Genomic DNA, 25,247 nt, shown 5'->3' with positions numbered 1-25,247 from the left:
TATATCCATGAAGAGTGGTAGTGGTGTGCGTGATATGTACTTATTGCCAAGACTAAAAGTCTCTGGCCTCAATCATCTGGTCATACATACTCAGGCTGTGAATATCTGTAAGAAGGAACTATTTTCTACAAGGAAATCTTCCTTTCCTCTAAGCATGAGTTCATATTTATTAAAATGGACTTTTATTTTAGGAGAGGAATTTACACTAGTGCTAATGATGAGTTAGCAATTAAAAACAAACAAAAGACCCCCCCCCCCCCCCCCCCCAAAACCCCACCCCCCCGCCACCCCCCGGCAAAAAGAACAAAAACCAAAAACAAAACCAAACCCACTCCTCCAAAAAAAAAACAAACAAAAAAAACCCAAACAAGCTGGAACAAACAATGGAACTGGATTACATTGATGTAATAAATTAGTGTTCATTATAATGACTTTAGTAACAGTCAAGTCGTATTGTAAATTAGGCATATATATGGGGCCTTATCATGCATCCTTGAAAAATTGGTAAGGCACTGCAATTTCTTGTTAAAACTTGTTAAAATTAGCAACTATTTTGGCTGGTTATTGATCACCATGCCCAGTATTCAGATTTCTCCTAGCTTCTGGTACAAGTTAATCTGCTGGCACTAACACTACTCCTTAATGCATTTACATCATCATACAATTCAGAGATACTTCCAGGTTAAATCATATTTTTGAAGACAGTGTAGATCCTTTGTTTGAACAGCAAAATAGCTAAATATTCAGCGAGTGGGCAGCAAAAGCTGCTCAAACCACCCTGGCTAGGCCCTTAATTGGATATTTGGTTTAAAAAGGCTATCTCATCCTCTTTTCTGGCAGTTTTATAAGTTTAGAACAGATTTTATTTCCTCCTCCCCCCGGCAAAACTGATTGGCAAGCTGAGCTCACATTCATGAATATTTCTGGGGTAATTGAACTCATACTTGTCAGCCAATAAACTGTTTACTGAAAACTTAATTAGCAATTTCTGTATTCCAGACCTAGGCTGATGATCATCAAAACCATGATATTTCTTTAGCATTATAAAATTAGGTTTCTGTCTTTCCTAATGAGCAGATGTTTGTGCTGCATGTAGTGCTATTTTATAAATCTTGATGTAGAAATGAAGGATAAATTAAAAGGTTAAATATAGCATTTAACTTACAAGGATGATTCTTAAAGTTGTGATCAACCAAGAAGTCTTTACTGCCAACAGTGTTGGTATTGACTTGAATGCTAAGTAGATGTTTCTTATTTTCCATCTCTCGAGGATCGCACTTACCTTGAAAGATCTAAAAATTAATTTTCTAGTTGAAAAACCCTGTACAGTCTGCTTGTGTTTTCTTGCTTTCTTACAGCTGCCTCATAGAATCATAGAACAGTTAGGGTTGGAAAGGACCTTAAGATCATTTAGTTGCCATGGCCAGGGACACCTCGCACTAAACCATGTCACCCAAGGCTCTGTCCAACCTGGATGGAGCATTCACCACTTCCTTGGGCAACCCATTCCAGTGCCTCACCACCCTAACAGTAAAGAACTTCCTCCTTATATCCAATCTAAACTTCCCCTGTTTAAGTTTTAACCCATTACCCCTTGTCCTATCACTACAGTCCCTAATGAAGAGTCCTTCCCCAGCATCCCTATAGGCCCCCTTCAGATCCTGGAAGGCTTCTATGAGGTCTCCACGCAACCTTCTCTTCTCCAGGCTGAACAGCCACAGCTTTCTCAGCCTGTCTTCATGCGGGAGGAGCTCCAGTCCCCTGATCATCTGATATTTTACAGTACATTTTATGAGACCTTTTTCGTTGTGGTAATAGCTATTAACATTTTATGTATTTTATTCTTCTAGCTACACTGAAAGAACTCATATCCCAGACTATGGTGCGCTGGTCCCAGGAAGATCAGATTCAAGATCCAGAATTAGTTCGGATTATGTACACCCTCCTTCGTAGACAATATGACAGTATTGGTGAGCTACTGCAAGCTCTGAGGAAAGCCTACACTATTAGTGCTGTCTCTGTGAAGGATACCATTAATCTGCTTGCAGCACTGGGCCAGATTCGTTCACTTCTCAGTGTCAGGATGGGAAAAGAGGAAGAACTGCTAATGATTAATGGATTAGGGTATGGAATTAACTTTTTCTTTTTTCTAAATTGTGTAAAGTTTTTTGTTCTATTAGTAAATGCTTTCATTTAGATCCTGGATGAAAATTACTGCTCTTCTAAAATGCACGTATGTACCAGAAATTTTCATTTTCACAGGTTATTTCCAAGATGCCTCCAATTGATCAGTTTCTGTCATTTACATTGGTTGTAAGGAATCTCCATTATTCTTACTGTTTCACCATAAAAATCATATTTTTTTAATAGAAATTCTGAAAACTAATCAGGTGAATTCAGCAAGTAATGGTTAACAAGTCATTAGTTAGTATGTGACGGTATTACTTTATTTGTCCCTGATGCTGGGTTTTTAAAGTTGTTGAGAATTCCAGGGAGGATAAAGGGTTGGTTTTGTCTAAACTCAGCATGTGTGTAGCCACCTTCCTGGAGGTGCTGTGTTGAGAGTCATCTTCAATTCCCAGCTTTCTGTATTTCTGTAAAGCAGGCATGATGTCTGTTATTTGCCATTTGTTTTTAACAGGTTGACTTTAAATGGTAGAAATGACTGGATTCCCTATTGAAACACATGAAATGTGTTCTGGATTATGAAATACAGCAAATTCTAGAACATGAGGAGGGTGGGCATAGTGAAAATGTTAAAATATTCCTATTTAAGGGGACTGTATGCCATTTTATATCTTCTGACAGATGGTCTTAATTTTGGAAATATTGATGAAGCACATTTAACAGATAACCTTGAATATTAAGTCTGTCTATTGTCTTCTATGTTGTGAACTAAAAAAAAAAATTAAGGGATGTTACTGTACAGGCAACATTAGATTCGGATTTCTTGATCCTCACTCTACCTAAAACAACAGAATATATTCTTTTCCACTTAGATCATCATAGAATATATTTTTTTCTTTAAACAGAACATATGGTAAAAGTAATTTAAAGATGAAGAAATACCATTTTGAAATAATTTAAAAGTTTAGATTCTTAGAGAAATGACAGCATATTGAATTGTGAAGCATTTAGTTGTTAGATGTTCTTGTATTATGCTGAAATCTAAGAATTTAAGATGGTGTTACTACAGTGAATGCGTATTTCTGACATCTCTAATAATGCACCATTGATTTAAATTAAAATGGAGTTTCTTAAAACACATGGTTGCCTTTTCTTTCATTTTAGGGATATAATGAACAACAAGGTCTTTTATCAGCATCCTAACTTAATGAGAGTCTTGGGCATGCATGAGACTGTTATGGACGTGATGGTGAATGTGCTTGGAGGAGATAAATCTCAGGTAATTCCACCATAATCTTATTATGCATTTTGCATTTTGAACCTTTCTAAAAGTATACTAGGATGTTTAAAAAGTATTCAAACAAAAATATATCTTTCTCATGTAAGATAGGTTTTGCCTGTCCTAATTGAAATGCTAATAGTAAAGGCAGAAGAGTTTTTATAGTACTAGAGGGAAAAGCCCAGCATTCTAGGACTTAATTTTTTTAAAGTGAGTGAGAGGTTATAGGTGTTTCATTTATCTTTTAATAGGACTTTAAAAGATTTTGTTCTTATTTTATATTAAATGTATACGTTAGCTGCATTTATGGGGCGTGTTATTGGCAATAAACTATAATAAGAGACTAACACCAACTCAATTTTGGAAAAATTTTGAGTCTATTTTACTCTCTTGTGCTTATCCTGTCTCTGGCAACTTTTCATTACTTGAGTGCCTTCCATGTGCATCTCCACCCCTATTTTTTTGCCTCCTTGGTCACATAGCACATATACTTCTGTAAAATACTTACACATTGTGTCTGGCTATACCATCACAGTGTTACAAAATCTTCATATACAGGGTTTGGTTATTCTGTCATAATATGCTCATATGTGAGTTCAAGACAAGTTACAATTAATTATTAGACGATTAATATTTTGCTAATTTATAGGTGTTGCAACCCTCAGTTTTGCTACAGCATGTACATATAGTAAAAGCTGACGAAAAAACCCACCCAAAACAACAACCCCACACTGTCTTTAAGTAAATATTTAAATGTTAAAAAATATTTTTCATACAAAATTTTAGTAACACAGGTACATGTTTGCGCATGCTGCAGATTTTTCACTCTGCCAGGTAAGGTGTTCTGAATAAAAAGGAGTAGGGCTGGAAATGGAGCATTCCCTGTCAGCTATGGTTTTATGTACTTATTTGAAATTCTCTGTGTGTTTGCCCAGTGAGTCGCTTATATACAGTTGAAGTGTAGCCATGGCATCAGCCACTAGAACACTGTTTTTCCTGCTCTCGGGCAAGGTCCTCACAGCTAGATTGTTACTATATTCCTTTTGTTTTCTCTTTCCAGTTTGATTGACATTTCTTTCTGTACAATGTCATAGTTTCAAGACATGGAATGAGCAACTTGCAATGTAGTCTCTGATTTAGGGATTGGTCATTTTCCTAGGTTGTGGCCACAGATGATTTAAGCTGGATCACCAGCTTCTTGAATTAAGTGATTTTATCATGAGACTGTATTGAGAGATGTGGTAAGAGTGTTGCAGCTCATACTTCTCTGAATGAATGGTGGGAAGGTAAAAACTTGGCAGTTCAAACTGAAGAAAACATATTTGGCTTCTTTCCAGCTGTGCTATTAATAAATGATTCAGAAACAGGAGAGAAGATCAGTGGAATATGATGTGGCTGAAGGTATCCCACTACTTTAGGAGTATTTTGCTACTGCAGGCTTACAAAATCCTGGAAAGGCACTTAATGGTGAAGTGTATATCCCAGAACATAACTGGATGAGCTTTGAGTGTTTCCATAATAGTTAGGGTTTGGTATGTTATCTTCAAGACTAAAATAGTTATTTTAAAGACTGTCTTTAGATCTTGTAATTCTGGAATCTCCATGTCATGTTGATTTCTGATGTTCGTTGTTCATTCATTTTCAGATAATCCTGATCAATACCCTTTTTGGCTGTCAGAATTCAGTCATTGTACTTAAAAATTGTTTCTTACTGATTGAAAGTTTTTAGAATTATGTATTCCTGATGAATTTCTAAAATGACAATTTTTAACAGAGTTGCTGTTACTGTCATTTTCTAAATAAATTATTTCATACATTCTGTGAAAATCCCGGAAAATTTAGGGGGGTGTCAAAACTTTGTTAAATGTTTTCATGAATGAATGATTTTTTTTCAGTAAATTTCATCCATCCTATATTTAAGAACAGAGATAATATTTAATGCTGCTTGTACATAGTAGTTCCCTCATGACTGAAATAGACAAATAAGCTGCATATATTAGCAAGAAAACTGCCCCAAAAAAAAACAGCAGTTAATCAAGTCTCTGAAAGTTAGTAGTGCACCTGATGTATTGAAAAGATAATATCATATAGCTTTTAATTAGGTAGTTACTTTTTTGTAAAGATTGTTGTCTCATAAGTGAAAAGATTGCACTTCTCAGAATGAGTTAGAGTTGTGTGAGAATGAAGTGAGCATTTACTAGACTTTGTTATAATAAAGTTATAAGCAATTTGAAAGATATGAAGTGAAGGAGGCAGGATGTCATAGGAAGAAGAAAAAAAAACCCAACCGTGATTTTGTGATTAAAATGCTCAGATATCACCTTGCATATTGTAGAATGTGTATATATTATATAGAATATATTCCTGCTTGTGCCTGAAGGGTCACAGTCAGATTATTCAAAAAATAATTCTCGTTGATGGTAATGCATTTTCTGATTGATTTTATGAGTATCCTTAGGACATAGATCTGCAACTGAATTTGACACTTCTTAAAAAATCTTATATAATGGTAAATTAAATAAATCAGATAGAAAAACCTTCAAACAAGCACTAAAAATCTGTCCCATAATTTTTGATCTTGTTCTTTCAGCTCATTTAAGTAATATGTGAGAATGGCAGAAGTTTTCTTCTCAGATGCTATGAACAATTTCAACCCATGAAACATTCTTTCATGAATGCTACAGATGAAATTATTTTATTTTCCGAGGAGAAATCCTTAAATGTAATGTGCAGCAATTAAAGTGTTGGGTTTCTTTTTTTTTAGTTTTTTTTTGTTTTGTTTTGTTGTTTGTTTGTTTGTTTGAAAAGCATTCAATAGTTGCAATTTAATATTTTGGTTTATCAGGCTTATGCATTACGCAACGTAGGAGTCTGGTAGAAGAGTCTTACATGTGTATTCTTGTTACAAAATGGGAGGATAAACTAAAGCACTTGAATCCTCTTTATGTTGTTATGACCTAATATTAGAGATTGAGCTTCTTATAATGCTGCTAAAACAGAGATTTTGTGTAACTGCATTTTCTGGTCTGTAGATTGCTTTATGAGCATTACTTCTCCTTTTTTCCCCTTATATGTCCCCTATAGTTCTCTGCAAAATGATTTTTCAATGTTTGTGTAACCTAATGATCTAATGGATACAAAATTTAAAAGAAAACACAGCCCCTTTTCCTTAAGTTAGAAGCAAAGCAACTGTTAGCTGCTTATCACCTTGGTAACTTCACTATAATTTCCTTGTTAGGCATGCAGGAAGAAGAATTGGAACAGATTGGTAATTACCATATTTCACTGCTTTGTCAACTTTCTTCTTCAGCAGATCGTTTTTCCGAAGATGGTGGCAAGCTGTTGTCGATTCTTGTGCTACTTCTGTCGTATCAGTCGACAAAATCAAAAGGCCATGTTTGAGCATCTTAGTTACTTACTGGAAAACAGCAGCGTTGGACTGGGTACGTCATGTGACTATAACAGCTAAAAGCAAGACCAGGATATCACAAGACTAGTATACAATTTCTAAAGCAAGTTGAAGTATGTGATGAAGCTCCTCTGAATGTTAATCCACTTTGTTTTCACCTCTAACTCAAATCTGTTTTCCATTTCCCTTTCATCCTTATGTATCTTTGAATTGTGTTAGAAACAAAATAGCCTAAGCCTGTGTTTTTAAATACCTTGGAAAATTTAAGATTAAACCCATAGTTCTGCATTCTTTCCATTCAAAATAGTTACGATTGAAGTGAGCTATAAATTTAAGGACTTGGGGGCAGGGTTCTAAGTGGCAATGCTTGCACCATCACATCCAACTGGGGAATAAGCCAGGCCAACCAGAGAAGTGATAAATGCTCCTTAGCTGCCCACCAAGAAGAGAACCAGAAGACCAACCACCTCACGAGCGTGTACGGATATGATGAATCCTCTTGCACCTCTCTTGAGAGATCTGCATCTTTTATTACCTCTCTGAAATGCCTGTACAACAACATACATGCTATGGGGAATGAATTGGAAGAATTAGAGATGTGTGTGTGTGGTCACAGGGCCGTGGTCTCATTGCAGTTACAGAGAAATGATGGAATAACTCACCTGACCAGAAAGCTCTCATGGATGGCTGCATATCTTTTAGGAAAGTCAGGCCAGTAAGGTGAGCTGGTGGAGCTGCTCTTTACATGAGAGAGCAACTAGAACGTTTTGAGCTCTGCCTAGGGGAGGATGAAGAACAAGTTGAGAGCTTATGGGTAAGAATTAAGGGACATGCTAACATGGGTGACACTGTTGTGGGTGTTTACTACAGGACACCTGATCAGGAGATGAAAGTCAATGAGGCTTTCTACAGTCAGCTGGAAGTAGCCTCATTATCACAGGCCCTAATTCTTGTAGGGGACTTGAACCACCCTGATACCTGCTGGAAAGACAACACAGCTAGGCACACACAGTGCAGAAGGTTCCTGCAAAGCGCTGATGATACCTTTTTGACGCAGGTAGTGGAAGAGCCAAAAGGCAGAGGTGTCCTGTTGCACCTTCTACTAAGAAACAAAGAAACGTTGGTTGGGAATGTGAAGACTGGGGGCAGCCTTGGCTACAGTGACCATGAGATGGTGGAGTTCACGATCCTGTGTGGGGGAAGCAGGGCAATAAGTCGGTTTGCACCTCCAGTCTTTAGGAGAGCTAATTTTGTCCTCTTCAAGGACCTACTGAGGGGAATCCCATGGGTTAGGGCTCTAGAAGATGGGAGGGGTGGGGAGGGGGGGGGGGTGTCAAAGAGAACTGATTAATACTCAAGTATCACTTCCTCCAAGCTCTTGATAAGTGCATCCATATAAGAAAGAAACCAAGCAAAGGAGGCAGGAGATGAGCAAGGAGCTTCTGGCAAAACTCAAACAAGCAAGTTTACAGAATGTGGAAAAAAAGACAAGCCGCTTGGAAGGAATATAGAAATGCTGTCAGAGTATGCAGGGATGCTACAAGGAAGGCTAAGGTCCATTTGGAATTAAATCTGACAAGGGATGTCAAGGACAAAAGGAAGGGCTAGTTCATCAGTAGCAAAAGAAAGACTAGGGAAAATGTGGACCTGCTGCTGAATGAGGTGGGTGCCCTAGCGACAGAGGATGTAGAGAAGGTGGAGTTACAGAATGCCTTCTTTGCTTCAGTCTTTACTGCTGAGCCCAGTTCTGGGCTCCCTGGTTCAAGAAAGACAAAGAACTACTGGAGAGGATTCACTGGAAGGCTATGAAGATGATCAGGGGGTTGGAGCATCTGTGTCATGAAGAAAGGCTTAGAGAGCTGGTCATATTTAGTGTGGAGGAGAGGTGATGAATATCTTAAGGGAGGGTGTCAAGAGGCAGGTATCAGACTCTTTGCGTGGTGCCCAGCAACAGGGTTAGGGGTAATGGGCACAAACTGAAACACAGGAAGTTCCATTTGAATGAGGAAAATCTTTACTTTGAGGGTGACAGAGCACTGGAACAGACTGCCCAGAGAGGTTGTGGAATCTCCTCTGGAGATACTCAGAAAATGGCTGGATATAATCCTGTGCAACCTGCTGTGTGGGAACCTGCTTTAGCAAGGGGGTTGGACTAAAAGATCTCCAGAGGTCCCTTCAAACTCTAACCATTCTGTGATTCTGTGAAATCTAAGATTAGATTAACCCTTTATGTTGGTTGTATGTTTTATCTGGCTTCACTTTTCTTTCTTCTAAAACTTAGGCCACTGATAGTAATTTCGTATTTTTCCTTTAAAGCACTGAATATATGGGTTTTTATGTGTGCACATTAAATTTTATAACAGAAGGAAAAATATCTTGGCTAGATAGACGCTAAATTAATAAGGTATATCAAGGCAAGATAGCATGTGATTACACAGTGCTTTAGCTGTTCACTGAGACCATTTCAATGCCTGCATTTGCCCATATTGAACACAGAAGATGGGATAAGACTAGAAGAAAGAAAACAGGTGACACTGAAGCTTGAAAATGTCTCTTTTGGATGAGTATTTTAAAATAAATTTTAAAACCCTGAACTGGTAAGGTTGTGCAGAATTGCATAGTGAATATATTGCTCTGCTAAATAGAAGGTATAATATCCCTCTGATTTTCTGTGTTGCTGATACTGATTTCTTCTCTGCACTTAAAACCAGTGTGGTTGAATAGACAAATCAAGTTAGGAAAACAAAATCAATCAGCAATTTATTTTAACATTGCTCAAAGCAGTTAACCATATTCTTGACTGAAAAACAGCCATACTATATACTATTAATATATTTATGTTCAAATCCCAGTGTGATTGCTGCCCTCTGCTGCATGACGGTGATTACTGCAAACTGTATTTAAGTACTAACTTTTTTCTGCAGCATTTCCTTCAATGAGAGGTTCAACACCACTCGATGTTGCAGCAGCCTCTGTAATGGACAACAATGAGCTTGCACTAGCACTGGAGGAGCCAGATCTCGATAAGGTAAACCACTCTGAGGTCTGCTCACCTATTTATTAAATAATGTACTTGTGCTAGAAGGGAAAAGGGCAAATTTGATCATAGTAATTTTTGAATATGTTCTCAGAAATACTTGCTCTAGGTATGTTCCTTCTCAAGGTAAGATTGACTGAGCAGTATTTTCCATTATTTGCTTTATGTTTAGTAGGAATCACAGCAAAACAGTTTGATTTCTATCTTCTGCATTCTTTCACTATCGTTATCAGGTAGAAAGGATGACAAAAAAAAAAAGGCATGAAACAGGAGAAAGGCGTATCAAGAAACATTATTTGGGGAAGAGCAAATTTGAGAACAAAGAGGTGAATGTGAAGAAATTAAGCAGGTCTTTTGGCTTAAATAAAACAGAAGAATTGATGGGAATGTAGGTAAGAGCTAAGGGAATGGAAGGGCAGGTATTTGAAAAGAGAAGTTGGAACAGGAATTTAGGACAGTTGCAGTAGGAAACTGAATCCAGGACTCAGATCATTGGAAATAGTTAGGAATAAAGGGAAGTATGAGGAGAGGCAGGATGAACTAGAAATTGTGGATAAAAGGATACAAAAAAAAAAAAAAGGCAAAAAAGTTCATTGTATGTCCTGGAAAGAAAACAGATTAAGAGATGGAAGATGGGTTCACAGTCAGAAGGAAAAGGGGGAAATCTGGGAATGGAAGTGATATGTGCTAGCACAGCATTTGAGGAACAGAAAATGAAAGGCAGGGTTTAATATGAATGGAGAGGAACAGTTAAGCACCTAAATGATAGCTTAGCACAGAGAAAGTCTCTGTGCAGTATGGGAAAACTGTGATGAGAGTGGAATGTGTTGTGGGCTGTTTGTGATCAGCATATGCTGTGGGAGAGGAAAAGTTGGGAAATAGAAATAAATGGGAGTGTGAAGGGGGTAGGTGGAAGGCAGAGACAAGAATTTTAATGGGGAGGGTGTGAGAGAGCACAGGAACATACTAATTAGATAAAAGTATGTTAAGAACAATTATCAGTTTTGTATCACCTGCAAAATTGCCGAGAGTGCACTCTGTTCTGCCATTACTAAAGATATTAAACAGTACTGGCCCCAGTGTCAATCTTTGGGATACACCACTAGTGACTGGAATGCCACCAATGAGTATCCTACATTTTCATGGAAAGTACTATAGGGCAAATCACTTAAACTGAATTTCACTGTTGACCCTTAATTGCATGTTCCTCATGTACTGATTGCTTACCTTTGAATACTTGGCACCACGTAAGTGGTGAATGTCTAAACAGTAACAGATATCAGCATCAACATGCTGAAAAATCAGGCTATATGTGTCTTAGACTGGGTCTCCCAAATTCATAAGTTGTTTTAGCTGTAAGAATGGTGACTTATTGCCTGACTTTGGTGAGTCAATAACTTTATCTAGAGCAGTAGGTGGATGTTATTCAGTAAACAAATCTACATACTAAATAACAACAAAAAACAAATACTGGATATCTATCAGTTCATGAATGTGGCATACATACTTTACTCACAGAATGACAGTGTTTCTATTCAAGTAAAATTTGCATCATAAAGCTTGTGTTTAAAGCAAATAAATTACACATAGACAACTTCTGAACTTTTGTTATTGCAAATTTGATCTCTTTTTACTGCAAATGAATGAATGTGTAGAAGGTAGAGGACTGGCCAGATGACATACTGTAGTAAACTGAATAGGATTAAAATTGTAGGATTTGGTGGTGGAATTATAAAATCTAAAAACGAGATGGAGAAGAGATGTATTCTCCTGATTTTCTTACATTTTATATGAGCTGTATCTCTAGACTCCTACAGACATGTGTTCACTTATACCTTCTAAATGGACACTAGAAAGCTATCATGTCTATTAGGAATTGTGTACTTTTCCCACCAAGTGCACTGAGTAACTTCCTTACTGTATACTGTAATAAGCAAATTTTTCACATCAGCCCATTTTTCTTCTGTTTCAGCCTTTTGGAGGCAACTTACATACTGTATCAGCAGAGGCATAATTCCTCTTCGTGAATTCTTAACTAGTTTCTCTCTTAGGGCATTAGGTGTTCCTGCTCTGGCAGGGGGACTGGACTAGATGATCTTTTGAGGTCCCTTCCAATCTCTAGCATACTGTGTGTGACTGTGTGTAATGACACTAAATGTGATCTCATGAATGGTGGAATTGCTATAGGGTGCTTAAGCAGAATAATGTATCTCCTTTTTCCAAATAGCAAAACTTATCTCCCTTTTGCCACCCATTTTTGACTGCCTTCCATTCTAAGAAATTATAATTTGCATCTCTTTTTATGGCTTCATGAAAGGTCCTGGTGTTCATTACCTATTGCAGAATATATTTAAGGACTATAATCATGTTCATATGTTGTCCTTTGTGTATTTTCAGTAAAAACAAAAATCACATTTCTGCAGTTATCTGCTAATTTCCATTTAAATGATTGAGAAAATATTCTGTAAATGATTGAGAAAATCAGTTTATTATAATTAATTAAATTTATCATCATATTGCAAAGATTTCTCTTAGTTATTCCTCTTAATAAGAAATGCTGTGTTAGGAATTTACATATTACCAAAATGTTAATCTTTTTTAATTTGAGAACTGAACATAAACCAGCAATGTGAGCTCACAGCCCAAAAAGCCAACTGTATACTGGGCTGCATCAAAACAAGCATGACCAGTAGGTCAAATGAGGTGATCCTGCCCCTCTACTCTGCTCTTCTGAGACCCCACTGGGAGTACTGTGTGCAGCTGTGGTGTCAGTATAAGAACATGAAGCTGGTAGAGCAAGTCCAGAGGAGGGCCACAAGGATGATCAGGGGACTGGATCACCTCCCGTATGAAGACAGGATGAGAAAGTTGGGGCTGTTCAGCCTGGAGAAGAGAAGGCTGCGTGGAGACCTCATAGCAGCCTTCCAGTATCTGAAGGGGGCCTATAAGGATGCTGGTCTCTTTATTGGGTATTGTAGTGATAGGAGAAGGGCTAATGGGCTCAAACTTAAACAGGGAAAGTTTAAATATAAGGAAGAAGTTCTTTACTGCGAGGCTCGTGAGGCACTGGAATGGGTTGCCCAAGGAAGTGGTAAATGCTTCCCCCCGGCAGTGTTCAAGGCCAGGCTGGAACAGAGCCTTCGGTGACATTGTGTAGTGCGAGGTGTCCCTGCGTATGGTGGGGGGGTGGCATTAAATGATCTTAAGGTCCTTTCCAACCCTAACTATTCTATGATTCTGTGATTCCATGATTCTGTTTTCAGCCTCTTAAAACTGTTCACTGATATTTATTAGTCTTTGAAAAATGTAATTTTTTGCATATCTATTGGAATTACAGTAAATAAATTTATAACAGAATATTTATTCTATTTATAGCAATTTAGTCATACATGGCTATTGATGTGATTTTTGAAGTTGCATTTTGAATGTTGTTTATGTAATGTTAAAAAAAAAATCAGAATTCCACAATATATTATTCTACTTTTCACATTCCACATTTTGTCTTGTTCTTGTATTGTTGTATCATCATATAATAAGGTAACTTCAGAAATGAAAGTGCTTGACTTTGACATCATCACCAAAAGCAAGAGCTAGAAACTAAGACTGATGCAGTTATGAACTATGTTGGTAGTTTCTCAGGTGAAACAACCTTCTATGTAAAAAGCTTGTATCAAAAAAATTACTATGTTCATTTTGTTATTGTTTTATATTTATTGTGATTGGTTTATATCTATTTTGAAAAATGTATTTCTAAGCAAATGAATAAGTCATTGCTTCTGTATTGTAGGTTGTTACCTACCTGGCAGGTTGTGGCCTGCAGAGTTGTCCAGTATTGCTGGCTAAAGGATATCCAGACATTGGATGGAATCCAATAGAGGGTGAACGTTACCTGTCATTCTTAAGATTTGCAGTTTTTGTTAATAGTAAGTGTGATTTCTCATCATCCAAATTCTATCAAAAGGTTTCCTTAAAATTACGTTTCTAACCAGAAAATGTGTTAATATATGGAGAGAGATTAATGTATACTGTTCTCACTACAAATACAAGATTACTGGTATATGTTGCTTATTGTAATTTTTTTAATCTTTATAGTTGCATTTTTTTCCTTACTCTTTTTGCAACTTGCATAAGTTCATAATCTGTTGAAGTAGCAAATGATATTAGGAATTAATTAAATAAGTAAACTGGTATTCACATATACTAGATATGTTGGTTATAAACATAACTAGTGAGCAGTGATTTTTGACCTTTCTTGGCCACTTATAGCACTGGAAGTTTTAGAGGTTTGTAATTAAGCCATTTTGCACTACAAAAAGCAAATTTCCAATAGGTCACATGTTTGCATAGTTGTGAGGGATTGGTGTTTGTAAAGCACCCTGACTGTGTACCTTTAATCTGATGTATTGAAAAAAGAGAAAAGTCTTCTCCTTTGATAACTGTCTTGTACTTACTTCTCTGGGCAATTTCCTTTTGAAATTTGTGAAATAAATATGCTAAAATCAAATTTAGGTTAATCTGAATGCCACTAAACAAAAAGCATTCTCCAACTCGTGTGGATTTTTTTTTCATCAAACTAGTTGTTGTGGTTTAGGCCACATAGCCCGTTCGCTCACTCCCCCCCCTTCCTCCCCCTGCTCCCGAAGGGATGGGAAGGAGAATCGAAAGAATGTAACTCCCACAGGTTGAGATAAGAACAGCCCAGTAACTAAGGTATAACACAAACCACTGCTGCTACCACCAGTAATAATAATGATAAGGGAAATAACAAGGGAAGAGAATACAACCGCTCACCACCTGCTGACCAATAATACCCAGCCCAACCCCGACAGTGCTCTAGCCCTTCTGGGTAACTGCCCCCAGTTTATATACTGGGCATGACGTGCCGTGGTATGGAATATCTCTTTGGCTAGTTTGGGTCAGGTGTCCTGTTTCTGCTTCCTCCTGGCTTCCCCTCCTCCCTGGCAGAGCATGAAATTCAGAAAGACCTTGGTCAGACTAAATGTTACTTAGCAACAACTAAAAAAATCAGTGTTACCAGCGCTGTTCCCAGGGTGAAAGTCAAAAACACAGCACTGCACCAGCTGCTAAGAAGGAGAAAAATGACTGCTACTGCTGAACCCAGGACACTAGTAATTTAGATTAGGGATTAGGTGAGATCAAATGATTTGTCTTCTCACTGCTCATCTGGTCTGCCAATATAGAAAATGTTAACAGACAGATAGGGACAGGCAGAAGGGAAACAACTTTAAACAATCTAATTTTTAGATTTTGACTGTTCTAGTCATATAATGTTATCAGTCTGAAATTAGCAAATAATACCTTAAACAGAAACAATAAACATGTTTGCTGTTCAGTTTCTCAGTTGATAAGCCTTTAGCTATTGAATTGCTAAACTAAGTTGATAAACTGCTGTGATAAGAAGTGTAGAACAAATAGTCATTGAGTTAATAAAGTGTGTGCTTCTCATTGTTGATTTTCTAAATAAATGTTAACAGCACTCTGTAAAATTAGATTAATATAGCTTTGATCTTGTAATAATTTATGTTAGACTAGATATTAGGAAAATGTTCTGTACTGTGATAGCGGTGAGGCACTAGAATGAGTTGCCCAGAGAACTGAATGCTCCATCCCTGGAATTGTTGAAGGCCAAGTTGGACAGGGCTTTGAGCAACCTAGTCTAGTGGAATGTGTCCCTGCCAGAAGACGCAAACCCCTGCAGGGAGTTGGAACTACATAATCTTTGTGGTCCCTTCCATGCCAATCCATTCTATAATTCTATGGTGAATAAACTTTGCTGGATGGTCTGCTAGTAGAATGAAGTTTTAGTTTCAAGTGTTTCAGCTGCTTTTTATCTGAGAAACAGTTATGGTTGGGGTTTTGAATCTTATTATGACAGTTTTAGAGGCAGCACTTTCAAAAATCAGATGACTAATTTCTCTGTGTCTCCTGCTTTAGAGGACAATTACAAATATAGATTAGTAAAACATTTGGGTTGTTGAGATAAAAGCAAACACACTTCTAAATAGATGAATGGATTTTGATTCTGGCCGGTGTGTCCCTGGAATAAGCAAAACCTTTTTTCTTCAAGCAAAATTCTTCCTTACGTTGGCCTCTGAAGTACATTAGAGCAGGCTTCAGGATATTAAAGCTGTTTTCAGGAGTTCAGTATCCCATCAGAAGGGTCATGGAGAAGAAATATAAATATAGAGAAGGTCAGAATAAGATTCTACTGGCAAATGCAGGGTACAAGAAATTGTAAACTGAAAATGTAGACTAATTCTTGATAAACTTCTGTTGACTTTAGTAGAGCAGCATTAAAGACTGATTTGATCTCTGTGCTTAAAAAAAGTTTCTTCCTGCCCGTTCTAAATTAAAACTGTCTGCAAGGGGCTTATGCTGATATATGCTTTCTTTTACTCTAAATAGCACTCCTCACAAAGCATATTTTTGGTGTGCCAAAAACTGCCCAAACTAAAATAAATTTTTACATCTAGATCTAAAATGTATTGGAAACGAACCACCAAAATGGTGGTTCTACCAAACAAACCATCAAAACAATATTGGTAGTGCTTTTATTAAACTAAAAATTAATTGCATGATATAATTTTACTTGTATTTGTTTGATTCTGCAGTATGGACTCAAATGGCCCCTTCCAATTTTTAAGGGCATTTTGTATTTGCCTCCTCAAAAGATATAGGAAATATGCAAGGATTCAGGAGCATCTGGTAGTTGTAGCTGAATGTTGTACGTTTGGATGATTGTTTGTAGAACTATGGAGAAGTATATGGTGAACTTTTTGAGATTACATTTTACTTACTGCATTGTTTTAAAAATCTTCATTTAAAAGGTTTTATCTAAATGAAGGTAAAATTGTCAAATTCAAGATTTAAAATCCTGCTTTTTCCCTGCTGTATGAAAAGAAGGTGAATGAAAGAGGGGGGGGGGGGGGAGAAAATCAGTGCAAAGTCAGTAAGCAGGGCACCAAATCACAGAATCACTTCTGTTGGAAAAGACCCTTATGATCATCACATACATCCATACACCTAACACCATCAAGTTCACAACTAAACCCTGTCCTTAAGTGCCACATCTGCAAGTCTTCTCAAATACCTCCAGGGATGGTGACTCAGCCACTTCCCTGGGCAGCCTGTTCCAATGGCTGACAACCCTTTCAGTGAAGAAATTCTTCCTAGCGTCCAATCAATCTCCCCAGGCACACCTGAGGCTGTTTTCTCTCATCCTATGTTTCGTATGAAGGTCATACCAGTGTTTTAACTGTGGAAAATACAAGGCTGACATATCTAAAGTATTTAGCTGCTTTTTCTTGAGCCAGTCAGTCCCAGTTGTCCCATCAGTCATTGCCTTCTGTTGATTGTGACTTCCTGGTAACACCACTGCTGCTCTCAGCTAAACCAGTTTCTCATGATACTTTTCTGGTGGCTGCTAAAACTGCAACTTTCAGTTTAGTGCAAACTTGCTACTTGTGTTGGTTTAGTATTGTAGCTTGCATGTAGAATATAGACACTGATGATCTGCGCTACTGACATCACAAGTTCGTTGACTGTGAATGGTTTCTTTTCCTGTAATATGCTTTCTTCCTAACGTCCCATTAATTTCATATGGATTATCTGTATTCTTATAAGGTGCTCACTGAATTTCTGAACAGTTGTATTTAACCATAAGCTGCTTTTGACCCTATTATTATTCCTGTCATACTTCCACGTGCCACTAACTGCAGCCCATGAAGCTGTTACATGAAAAGAATTCATTTATATGAAGGTTCCTTTTCCTAATGACTTTTATTCAGCAAGCATCTAGATCAAAACCTGTCTGCCTGTACTTATACAATAGTTAAACCCACTCTTCCAATTTCAAATATACATACATTTTTCCACACAAAGCTGTTATAAATTTTGTTGTTTCAGGCAAACTATGACCTTTAAACTATAAAACTATATAAACTATAGAAAAGATGAAGTATTCAATTTCAGGCATTAAATACCAAGCAGAAGGTTTAACAGGTATTTAAACATGCAGTAGAAAACATCAGGAGATTTTGGTCTAGGTGTGTTTAATCTAAAATAGAATTTGTCATACTTTAGTTATATTGAGAAGATTAAACTCTGAGATGAGTTTTCTACTGATGAAGTACTAAGAACAGAATGTTAAACAACATTCCTTGCTTCAGCTGGCCCAGTAAAAGTCAAATACCTCTCATGCCCTGTACTAGGTCTGACTGGGATGGAGTTAACTTTCTTCATAACAACCTGTATGGTCTCCCCATTCAGGTCCTTCTCCTCCTTCCTGGGCCCCAGTGAGTAGGTCCAGGGTGGTCAAGAGGCTGGGAGGAGGCACAGCTACCACAGCTGACCCCAAATGACCAAAGGGGTATTCCATACCTTGATTTTGTGCTCAGCAATAAAAGCAATGAAAGCTCATGGAAAGCAGGAGTGGGGGCAGTGTTCATGGTTATGATGCTTGTCTTCCCAAACAACTACTGTTCATGCTGAAGTGCTGCTTTCTAGGAGCTGACTAAACATCTGCCTGGGAAGCAGTGAATTAATTTGTCGTTTTGCTTTGCTGGCATATATAGATTTTGCTTTCTATGCTAGATAGTTGTTATTTGAATCTATTAGTCATCACACCTTCTATTTTCATCCTGTCCCACAGGAGAGGCGAGAGAACAAGAGGCTTGTTGGCTTGAGTCAAAACTTGCTTCCTACCTTCCCCAATAGCCTTCTATTGCCTCCTGGGACTCTTAGCCTTTATACCAGAGACTGTAGTATTTGCCATAAAAAGCAAATTAACCTTCACTGTAGTAAAACTTTAGCAAAGCAAGTCACTGTGAGTTTTAAAGCTTTACATAAAGCACACCTAATGCTGCCAACTTGTTACCTTTTTGTTTTCAAAAATAAGGATGGGGAGTATTTTTCTGCTTTGTAAAATTTAGGGGGAAAACATGGTTGTCCTCTGACTTAAGGATACCTTTCAGGAGAAAGTATGTATAGTGCTTTTTTTGGTCCTCAGGTGAAAGCGTTGAGGAAAACGCGAGTGTCGTTGTGAAGCTCCTTATTCGACGTCCAGAGTGCTTTGGACCAGACCTTAGGGGAGAAGGAGGAAATGGTTTGCTGGCAGCTATGCAGGAAGCCATCAGGATCTCAGAGAATCCTTCTCGTGACCTTCCCTCTCAGGCATATAAAAGAGAAGGGTACGTAAATGTGAATGCTTGTTTGGCAAATGATGATTTAATAGCTGTTTTACTCAAGCTTGGAATATATGGATAATAGGCTTTGTTATTCAATATTATACAAACATAGAGTATTAGAGATTTACACCCACAAGCAGTTGTCAGATGGAATTTGTAAAATGTGAGCTAGATAAAAGTGGAATAAGAGTTGCAGAAGAAGCCTGAAGGGCAAAGAAGAGAATGCTGTTGTGGAATGAAGCTAAGGTAAAGTGAAAGAGGAAGATAGAAGGCTCATGTGAAGTCATTTATTACTGTTAATTACATGCTTACTCTAAGGATACCCCTGTAATCCAGAGCCAGGGAAAATTAATATATCTAATTAATAGTCTCTGGATCATGGACATAGCTCCAGAGAGGACCTATAAAATTACATTAGCAAAAATGCTCTGGATTTGTTTATCTTTTAGGGATGATGATGAGGAGGAGGAGGAGGAGATTGTGCATATGGGCAATGCAATCATGTCATTTTACTCAGCTCTTATAGATTTACTTGGACGCTGTGCACCGGAAATGCATGTAAGTTCATTTTGTCACTTGCTCAGAAAATGTAGATTTGTAAAAAGAACTGTACATGTCTAACTAAACTGTTCTCTGTTCAAAGGTATCTTCCCTTCAGAAGGTGGACTTTATTGCTTTTCTCTCTGTATCTAGACAAATATGTTTCCTGCAAGCTGTTTATAAGGAATCATGGTCTTCTGATTACTTACGGTTTTTATATATCTGAAATTTTGGGGACTTTTTATATGACTGTGGAATCAAAGCAAAGATGAACTACTAGTATTGCACATTTATACTACCATCGAAATTTCTGAAACTTTCTCTAGAAAGCCATAAAATACTTCTGTGATACAGAACAGCCTTTGTGTGCACTGATGAAATATGGTATCTGCACTGCATGGATCCACAGAAAAATATGTAAAATAACTGTTTTGACTGTAATGCCCACAAAAGCCACATGCAAGACTTGGTTTTAAGTTAGACAGACTTCTGCTTGTCAGTATTTAAAATTTGTTAGTAGGATAAATCCAGCTGAAAATGCAGTATGTATGTCAAAACAAGAAGCAAGAAATTTGACTAACAGCTTCTGGCTACCTGTTAGCAAAGGTATTAGTTTTATTTTCTGTAAAGCTGTATGTAGGAGTCTGTTGCCAGATATAGTAGTTTCATGTTAAGAAAATTATTGGAAGAGATTTTCAGAGACAGAGGTTGTGAATATCTAATTTCTGCTAGAAGTTGAAAGGAGTTGGTCACCTCTTTGTTGTTAATGCCTTCTGAAATTTTTACGGCATAGGAATAATAGAAAAATGCATAGATGCATCAGACAGGTTTGCATTTATCCATAAGGTAAAGAGGCAAGCTCAAAACCTGGTACTATAGGTTCTGTAAGTAACAAGTCTTTCAAAAATTTCCAGTTTTATCACTTTGACTGCTTAAGGGATCTTATCCATATTTTGTGTGTTATTGGGAATTTATAATATTGTGAAATTAGCCAAATTAGGACAGATTCAAAAGTAGGCTCAGCTGAAAATCAACTGCTTTACAGTTCTGGGAGAAGTTAAATTTCTGTGCATTTTTTTCCCCCCAGTGTTTGAAAAAAAAAGCATATTAAGATCTGTATTTTGATGACATTTTTCTTATGTAATAAATTTCTTAACTGATTAACTTTCTCTAACAGCTTATTCAAAGTGGAAAAGGGGAAGCTATTCGAATCAGGTCAATCCTTCGATCTCTAGTGCCAACTGAAGATTTGGTTGGGATTATAAGCATACCACTAAAGCTGTCAACAGTTAACAAAGGTAACTTCAGTACTTTCATTGGACTAGTTCACCTTATATAAAAATCTTCTGGCACATAAGACTTCTGGTGTAAAATGGAGAAGTTTTGTTAGAGCTGAGTACAAATAGAGAACTTTTCTTCAGATTTTAATTAGGTAGCTATCAATTAGAGCTGCTTCAGTAGAACAAATACTCCTGTGGAACACAGAATATAAGGACATAGTAATACTACAGGATCGCACTGCAATGGGCTGTCCATCTCAGTGCTTGGTCTCCAACAGTGGCTGTAGAGATGCTGTTTTTTTGGGTAGGATAAGTAAGTCTGGACAGAGTTCCTTTGTACTTTCACATTATCCAGTTATTTGATTAGAAAGATTAGAGTGTACCTCCCTGCCCATTAGTATCTGCTTCTGGACCTGGTGTGCAAGAATGTATCTAATCCCTTTGGAATAATGTCTGTACCCACAAACTCCTGTGGCAGTAAGTTCTAGAAATTCGCTATTTGCTACATAAAAAAAGTGTTTTAAGCATTTCTGCCCATCATATTTGAAAAATCATGGCACTCAGGTGAAGTTCCCGATGACTTGAAAAAGGGAAATATAACCCCCATTTTCTGAAGGGGAATAGGGAAGACCCAGTGAACTACAGACCAGTCAGTCTCACCTCTGTGCCTGGCAAAATCTTGGAGCAGATTCTCATGGAAGGCATACTAAGGCACATGAAAAAACCCGAGTTGGTTGGTGACATTCACTAAGGGGAAATCCTGTCTGACCAATTTGGTGGCCTTCTATGGTGGGATTACAGAACTGATGGATAGGGGCAAAGCAGTTGATGTCATCTATCTGTACTTGTGCAAAGTGTTCCGCACTGTCCTGCACGACATCCTTGTCTCTAAATTGGAGAGACATCAATTTGATAGATGGACCACTCAGTGGATAAAGAACTGGCTGGATGGCCGCACGCAGAGTTGTGGTCAATGGCTCAATGTCCAACTGGAGACCAGTAACGAGTGGTGTCCCTCAGGGATCGGTGTTGGGACCGGTCTTGTTCAACATCTTTCTAGCTGACATGGACAGTGGGATTGAGTGTGTCCTCAGCAAGTTTGCCAATGACACCAAGCTGTGTAGTTTGGTTGATACACTTGGAAGGAAGTGGGTCCAGAGGGACCTCGACATGCTTGTGAGGTGGGCTGATGCCAGCCTCATGAAGTTTAACCATGCCAAGGGCAAGGTCCTATGCCTGGGTCGGAGCAATCCCAGGCACAGCTACAGGTTGGGCGGAGAAGAGATTCAGAGCAACCCTGTGGAGAACGACTTGGGGGTGCTGGTTGAGGAGAAAATGAACATGAGCCGGCTTCAGTATGTGCTGGCAGCCCAGAAAGCCAACCATATCCTGGGCTGCGTCAAAAGGAGCATGACCAGGAGGTCAAAGGAGGTCACCCTACCCCTCTGCTCTTGTGAGACCTCACTTAGAGTACTGTGTACAGTTCTGGTGTCCTCAACATAAGAAGGACATGGAACTGTTGGAAGTCCAGAGGAGGGCCACAAGGATGATCAGGGGACCGGATCACCTCCTTTATGAAGACAGGCTAAGAAAGTTCGGGCTTTCTGGAGAAGAGCCTTGAGAAGAGCAGGCTGAGTGAAGACCTCATAGCAGCCTTCCAGTATCTGAAGGGGGCATATAAGGATGCTGGAGAGGGACTCTTTTCAGGGACTAAAGTGATAGGACAAGGGCCAGTGGGTTCAAACTGTAACAGAAGTTTAGATTGGATATAAGGAAGAAATTCTTCATTGTTAGGGTGGTGAGGCACTGGAATGGGTTCCCAAAGGAAGCTGTAAATGCTCCAGGTTGGATGGAGCCTTGGGTGACATGGTTTAGTGCGAGGTGTCCCTTCCCATGGCAGGGGAGTTGGAACTAGATGATCTTAAGGTCCTTTCTAACCCTAACTATTCTATGATTCTATGATTGCATTTTTTATTATGCTCAGCTAATATTAATTAGGACCCTTGTATTGTAGTATTTTGTGATTTGTGGTATAGCAATTCTTCATTCATCTTGTCAGCTATAATTTTCGATGTCTCATTTATATCCTTTCTCAGGCCTCATTTTGCCAAATTGAAGAATCTTAAGTTTTCTTAGTTTCTCATCATAAATGCTCCATTAACTGCATCATTTTAGTTGCCCTTCTGTGTACCTTAACTACCTCTATTCTGCAGTCCCAAGAAACAGAAAACAGCTGTGGGATGCACACAAGACACAAACATGTTTTTACTAGTAACGTGAGCACACCATAGTTTGGTTTATGCACTCTGAACTCAAAGTGCAGAAATGTGTTGATCATCGTGTTCTTGCTTGTTATGCAACTGTTGATTCTTTCCTTAAAGTGGTCAGTGTGGTTATCCAGGGTGGATTTATATCCACAAAATAACTTCCAAGATAACCATACAAGTTGAAATTTTCTATGAAGCATAAATTCAACAGAGGATGACATTTTTATGGCTTATCATCTTCATGTTCCCCATTGATTTCTCCATATTTCATGGGATATAAATTACCAGTCTGTCATTTTTTTTTATAGTGCAAAATACTTTTATCTTCCTTTCCCTCCTTCTGTTGTCTTTTCTGTTTAACAGTTATTGTCTATTCCACTTTACAGTCAGAGATGGTTTTTCTCATCCACAGTTAACTTCTGTGTAATTTTTGTCTTTCCCTTAGGTTCTATGCTTTTTTAGTCTAGCTTACATGAGACAAAAATTAAAATTAACCTTTTTTGCCTTCACAGTTGCTATATATTTTTAATATTTGCAGTAGTATATATCTTTAATTATACCATATAAACACTCTCCGTATTTCTAATGGAACAAATAGATTACCATTCATTCTTAAGCTGTCATTTAATAGTGAAGTAATAGTAAATTGCAAATAATAGGGTGTTTTGAAATAATAGAAACCTAGTAATCTTTTTCAGCACACAAGAAAACAGAACAATAATATAATTTTCATTGAACATGTGATTTTACACATTAAATATAATTTTAGTGTCTTTCACTGTCTTGCTTTTTCTTGTTTTATCCGTTATCTACAGTTAAAAATTAAATTATATATTTATGTAGATGGCACAGTAAATGAGCCAGACATGTCTGCAAATTTCTGTCCTGATCATAAAGCACCCATGGTACTCTTCTTGGACCGTGTCTATGGTATTAAGGACCAAAGTTTTCTCCTTCACCTACTGGAAGTTGGATTTTTACCAGATTTAAGAGCCTCTGCTTCTTTGGATACAGTAAGTATTTTACTATGGAGTTCAGGTGCAGTGGCTGAATATAGTGGCTTCATTAGTGTAAAAAAATGGAATTTCAAGTCAAAGCAGCTATTTAAAAAAAAAAAAGATAGTGTAGGCTTGCTGTAAAGACAACAGTAATAATTCTGTTACTATTAATTTAGGTTGTTTAGTTACAACCTAATTGATAATTAATTAATGCTTATTATCTTAAGCATTCAGTGCCACTTTATGAATCAATAGTGCAATATAGTTTAGAAACTTTTAATACAGGCTTACATTAATTATACAGTAAGTACATTTGTAATAGGTCTACTGATTACTTTTATTGTGTCTTTCCAAGAGTTACACTGAAAACTCATATACGTGTAGTGAGATCAAAAGTGGTACTTAATGCTTTGTGGTTTTGTTAACCTCTTTAAAGAAAGAAGATGCTTTTTTTTTTTTTCTCCTATTGGTTCAGAGTACAGTGGGGCAAGAGATGGGCGATAAGTGGATGACTTGGATTTTATCAATTGAAAAAAAAGGCATTTGTCCTCGTGTTATGAATGGATATAATTTTAGCACTCAGTCATTAAGGGGACTTAAGGAGTATTTAATTATTCTGTTTTATAGACTTCATATCTAGTAACCTTTATTCCATATGATACTAACAGTCATTTACTACTTCACACAGGTTTCTCTAAGTACCACAGAGGCAGCTCTTGCACTAAACAGATATATTTGCTCAGCTGTGTTTCCATTACTTAAAAGATGTGCTCCCCTCTTTTCTGGAACAGAGCATCACGCCTCTCTTGTTGACTCCATGCTTCACACAATATACAGGTTATCCAAAGGACGTTCCCTTACAAAAGCACAAAGAGACACTATTGAAGAATGCCTGCTTGCTATTTGCCAGTATGTATTATACCTTGTGTACAAATTGATTTCTTTTGTGCAGTATATGTATTTTAGGAATTTCTTTCTTTGTGTATAAAGTAGAACTATGATTATTTTATTCTTGTGTGAAATAAATTACCAGAATGCATGATAAGATTTGTTTTTTCCTAAGAGAAAACAGATTTGATTTTTCCATTATGGTTACTGCACTAC

General features: G+C 37.6%; 1 protein-coding gene across 7 annotated transcripts in view; it reads left to right on the top strand.

The window, feature by feature from the left end:
* RYR3 (ryanodine receptor 3) overlaps window positions 1-25,247 on the top strand; it is a 225,034-nt gene that overhangs the window by 124,606 nt on the left and 75,181 nt on the right. For 6 of the 7 annotated variants that reach the window (XM_057420110.1, XM_057420109.1, XM_057420108.1 and 3 more), the window contains exons 39-48: window positions 1,851-2,124; window positions 3,292-3,406; window positions 6,717-6,849; window positions 9,740-9,843; window positions 13,640-13,775; window positions 18,881-19,061; window positions 19,508-19,616; window positions 20,776-20,896; window positions 23,989-24,158; window positions 24,832-25,052. In XM_057420110.1, the coding sequence (XP_057276093.1) occupies window positions 1,851-2,124; window positions 3,292-3,406; window positions 6,717-6,849; window positions 9,740-9,843; window positions 13,640-13,775; window positions 18,881-19,061; window positions 19,508-19,616; window positions 20,776-20,896; window positions 23,989-24,158; window positions 24,832-25,052 (1,564 nt within the window). The remainder of the gene's footprint in view (window positions 1-1,850; window positions 2,125-3,291; window positions 3,407-6,716; window positions 6,850-9,739; window positions 9,844-13,639; window positions 13,776-18,880; window positions 19,062-19,507; window positions 19,617-20,775; window positions 20,897-23,988; window positions 24,159-24,831; window positions 25,053-25,247) is intronic. The other variant, XM_057420113.1, reaches the window with a different exon arrangement.

The sequence above is a fragment of the Pezoporus wallicus genome, unplaced genomic scaffold (genome assembly GCF_028554395.1).
Source record: "Pezoporus wallicus isolate ANWC-B61680 ecotype Strahan unplaced genomic scaffold, APGP_CSIRO_Pwel_v1 contig_5418, whole genome shotgun sequence".
Taxonomy (NCBI): Eukaryota; Metazoa; Chordata; class Aves; order Psittaciformes; family Psittacidae; genus Pezoporus; species Pezoporus wallicus.
The sequence above is the reverse complement of the archived record's forward strand: the minus strand, read 5'-3'. Positions and strand labels throughout refer to the sequence as shown.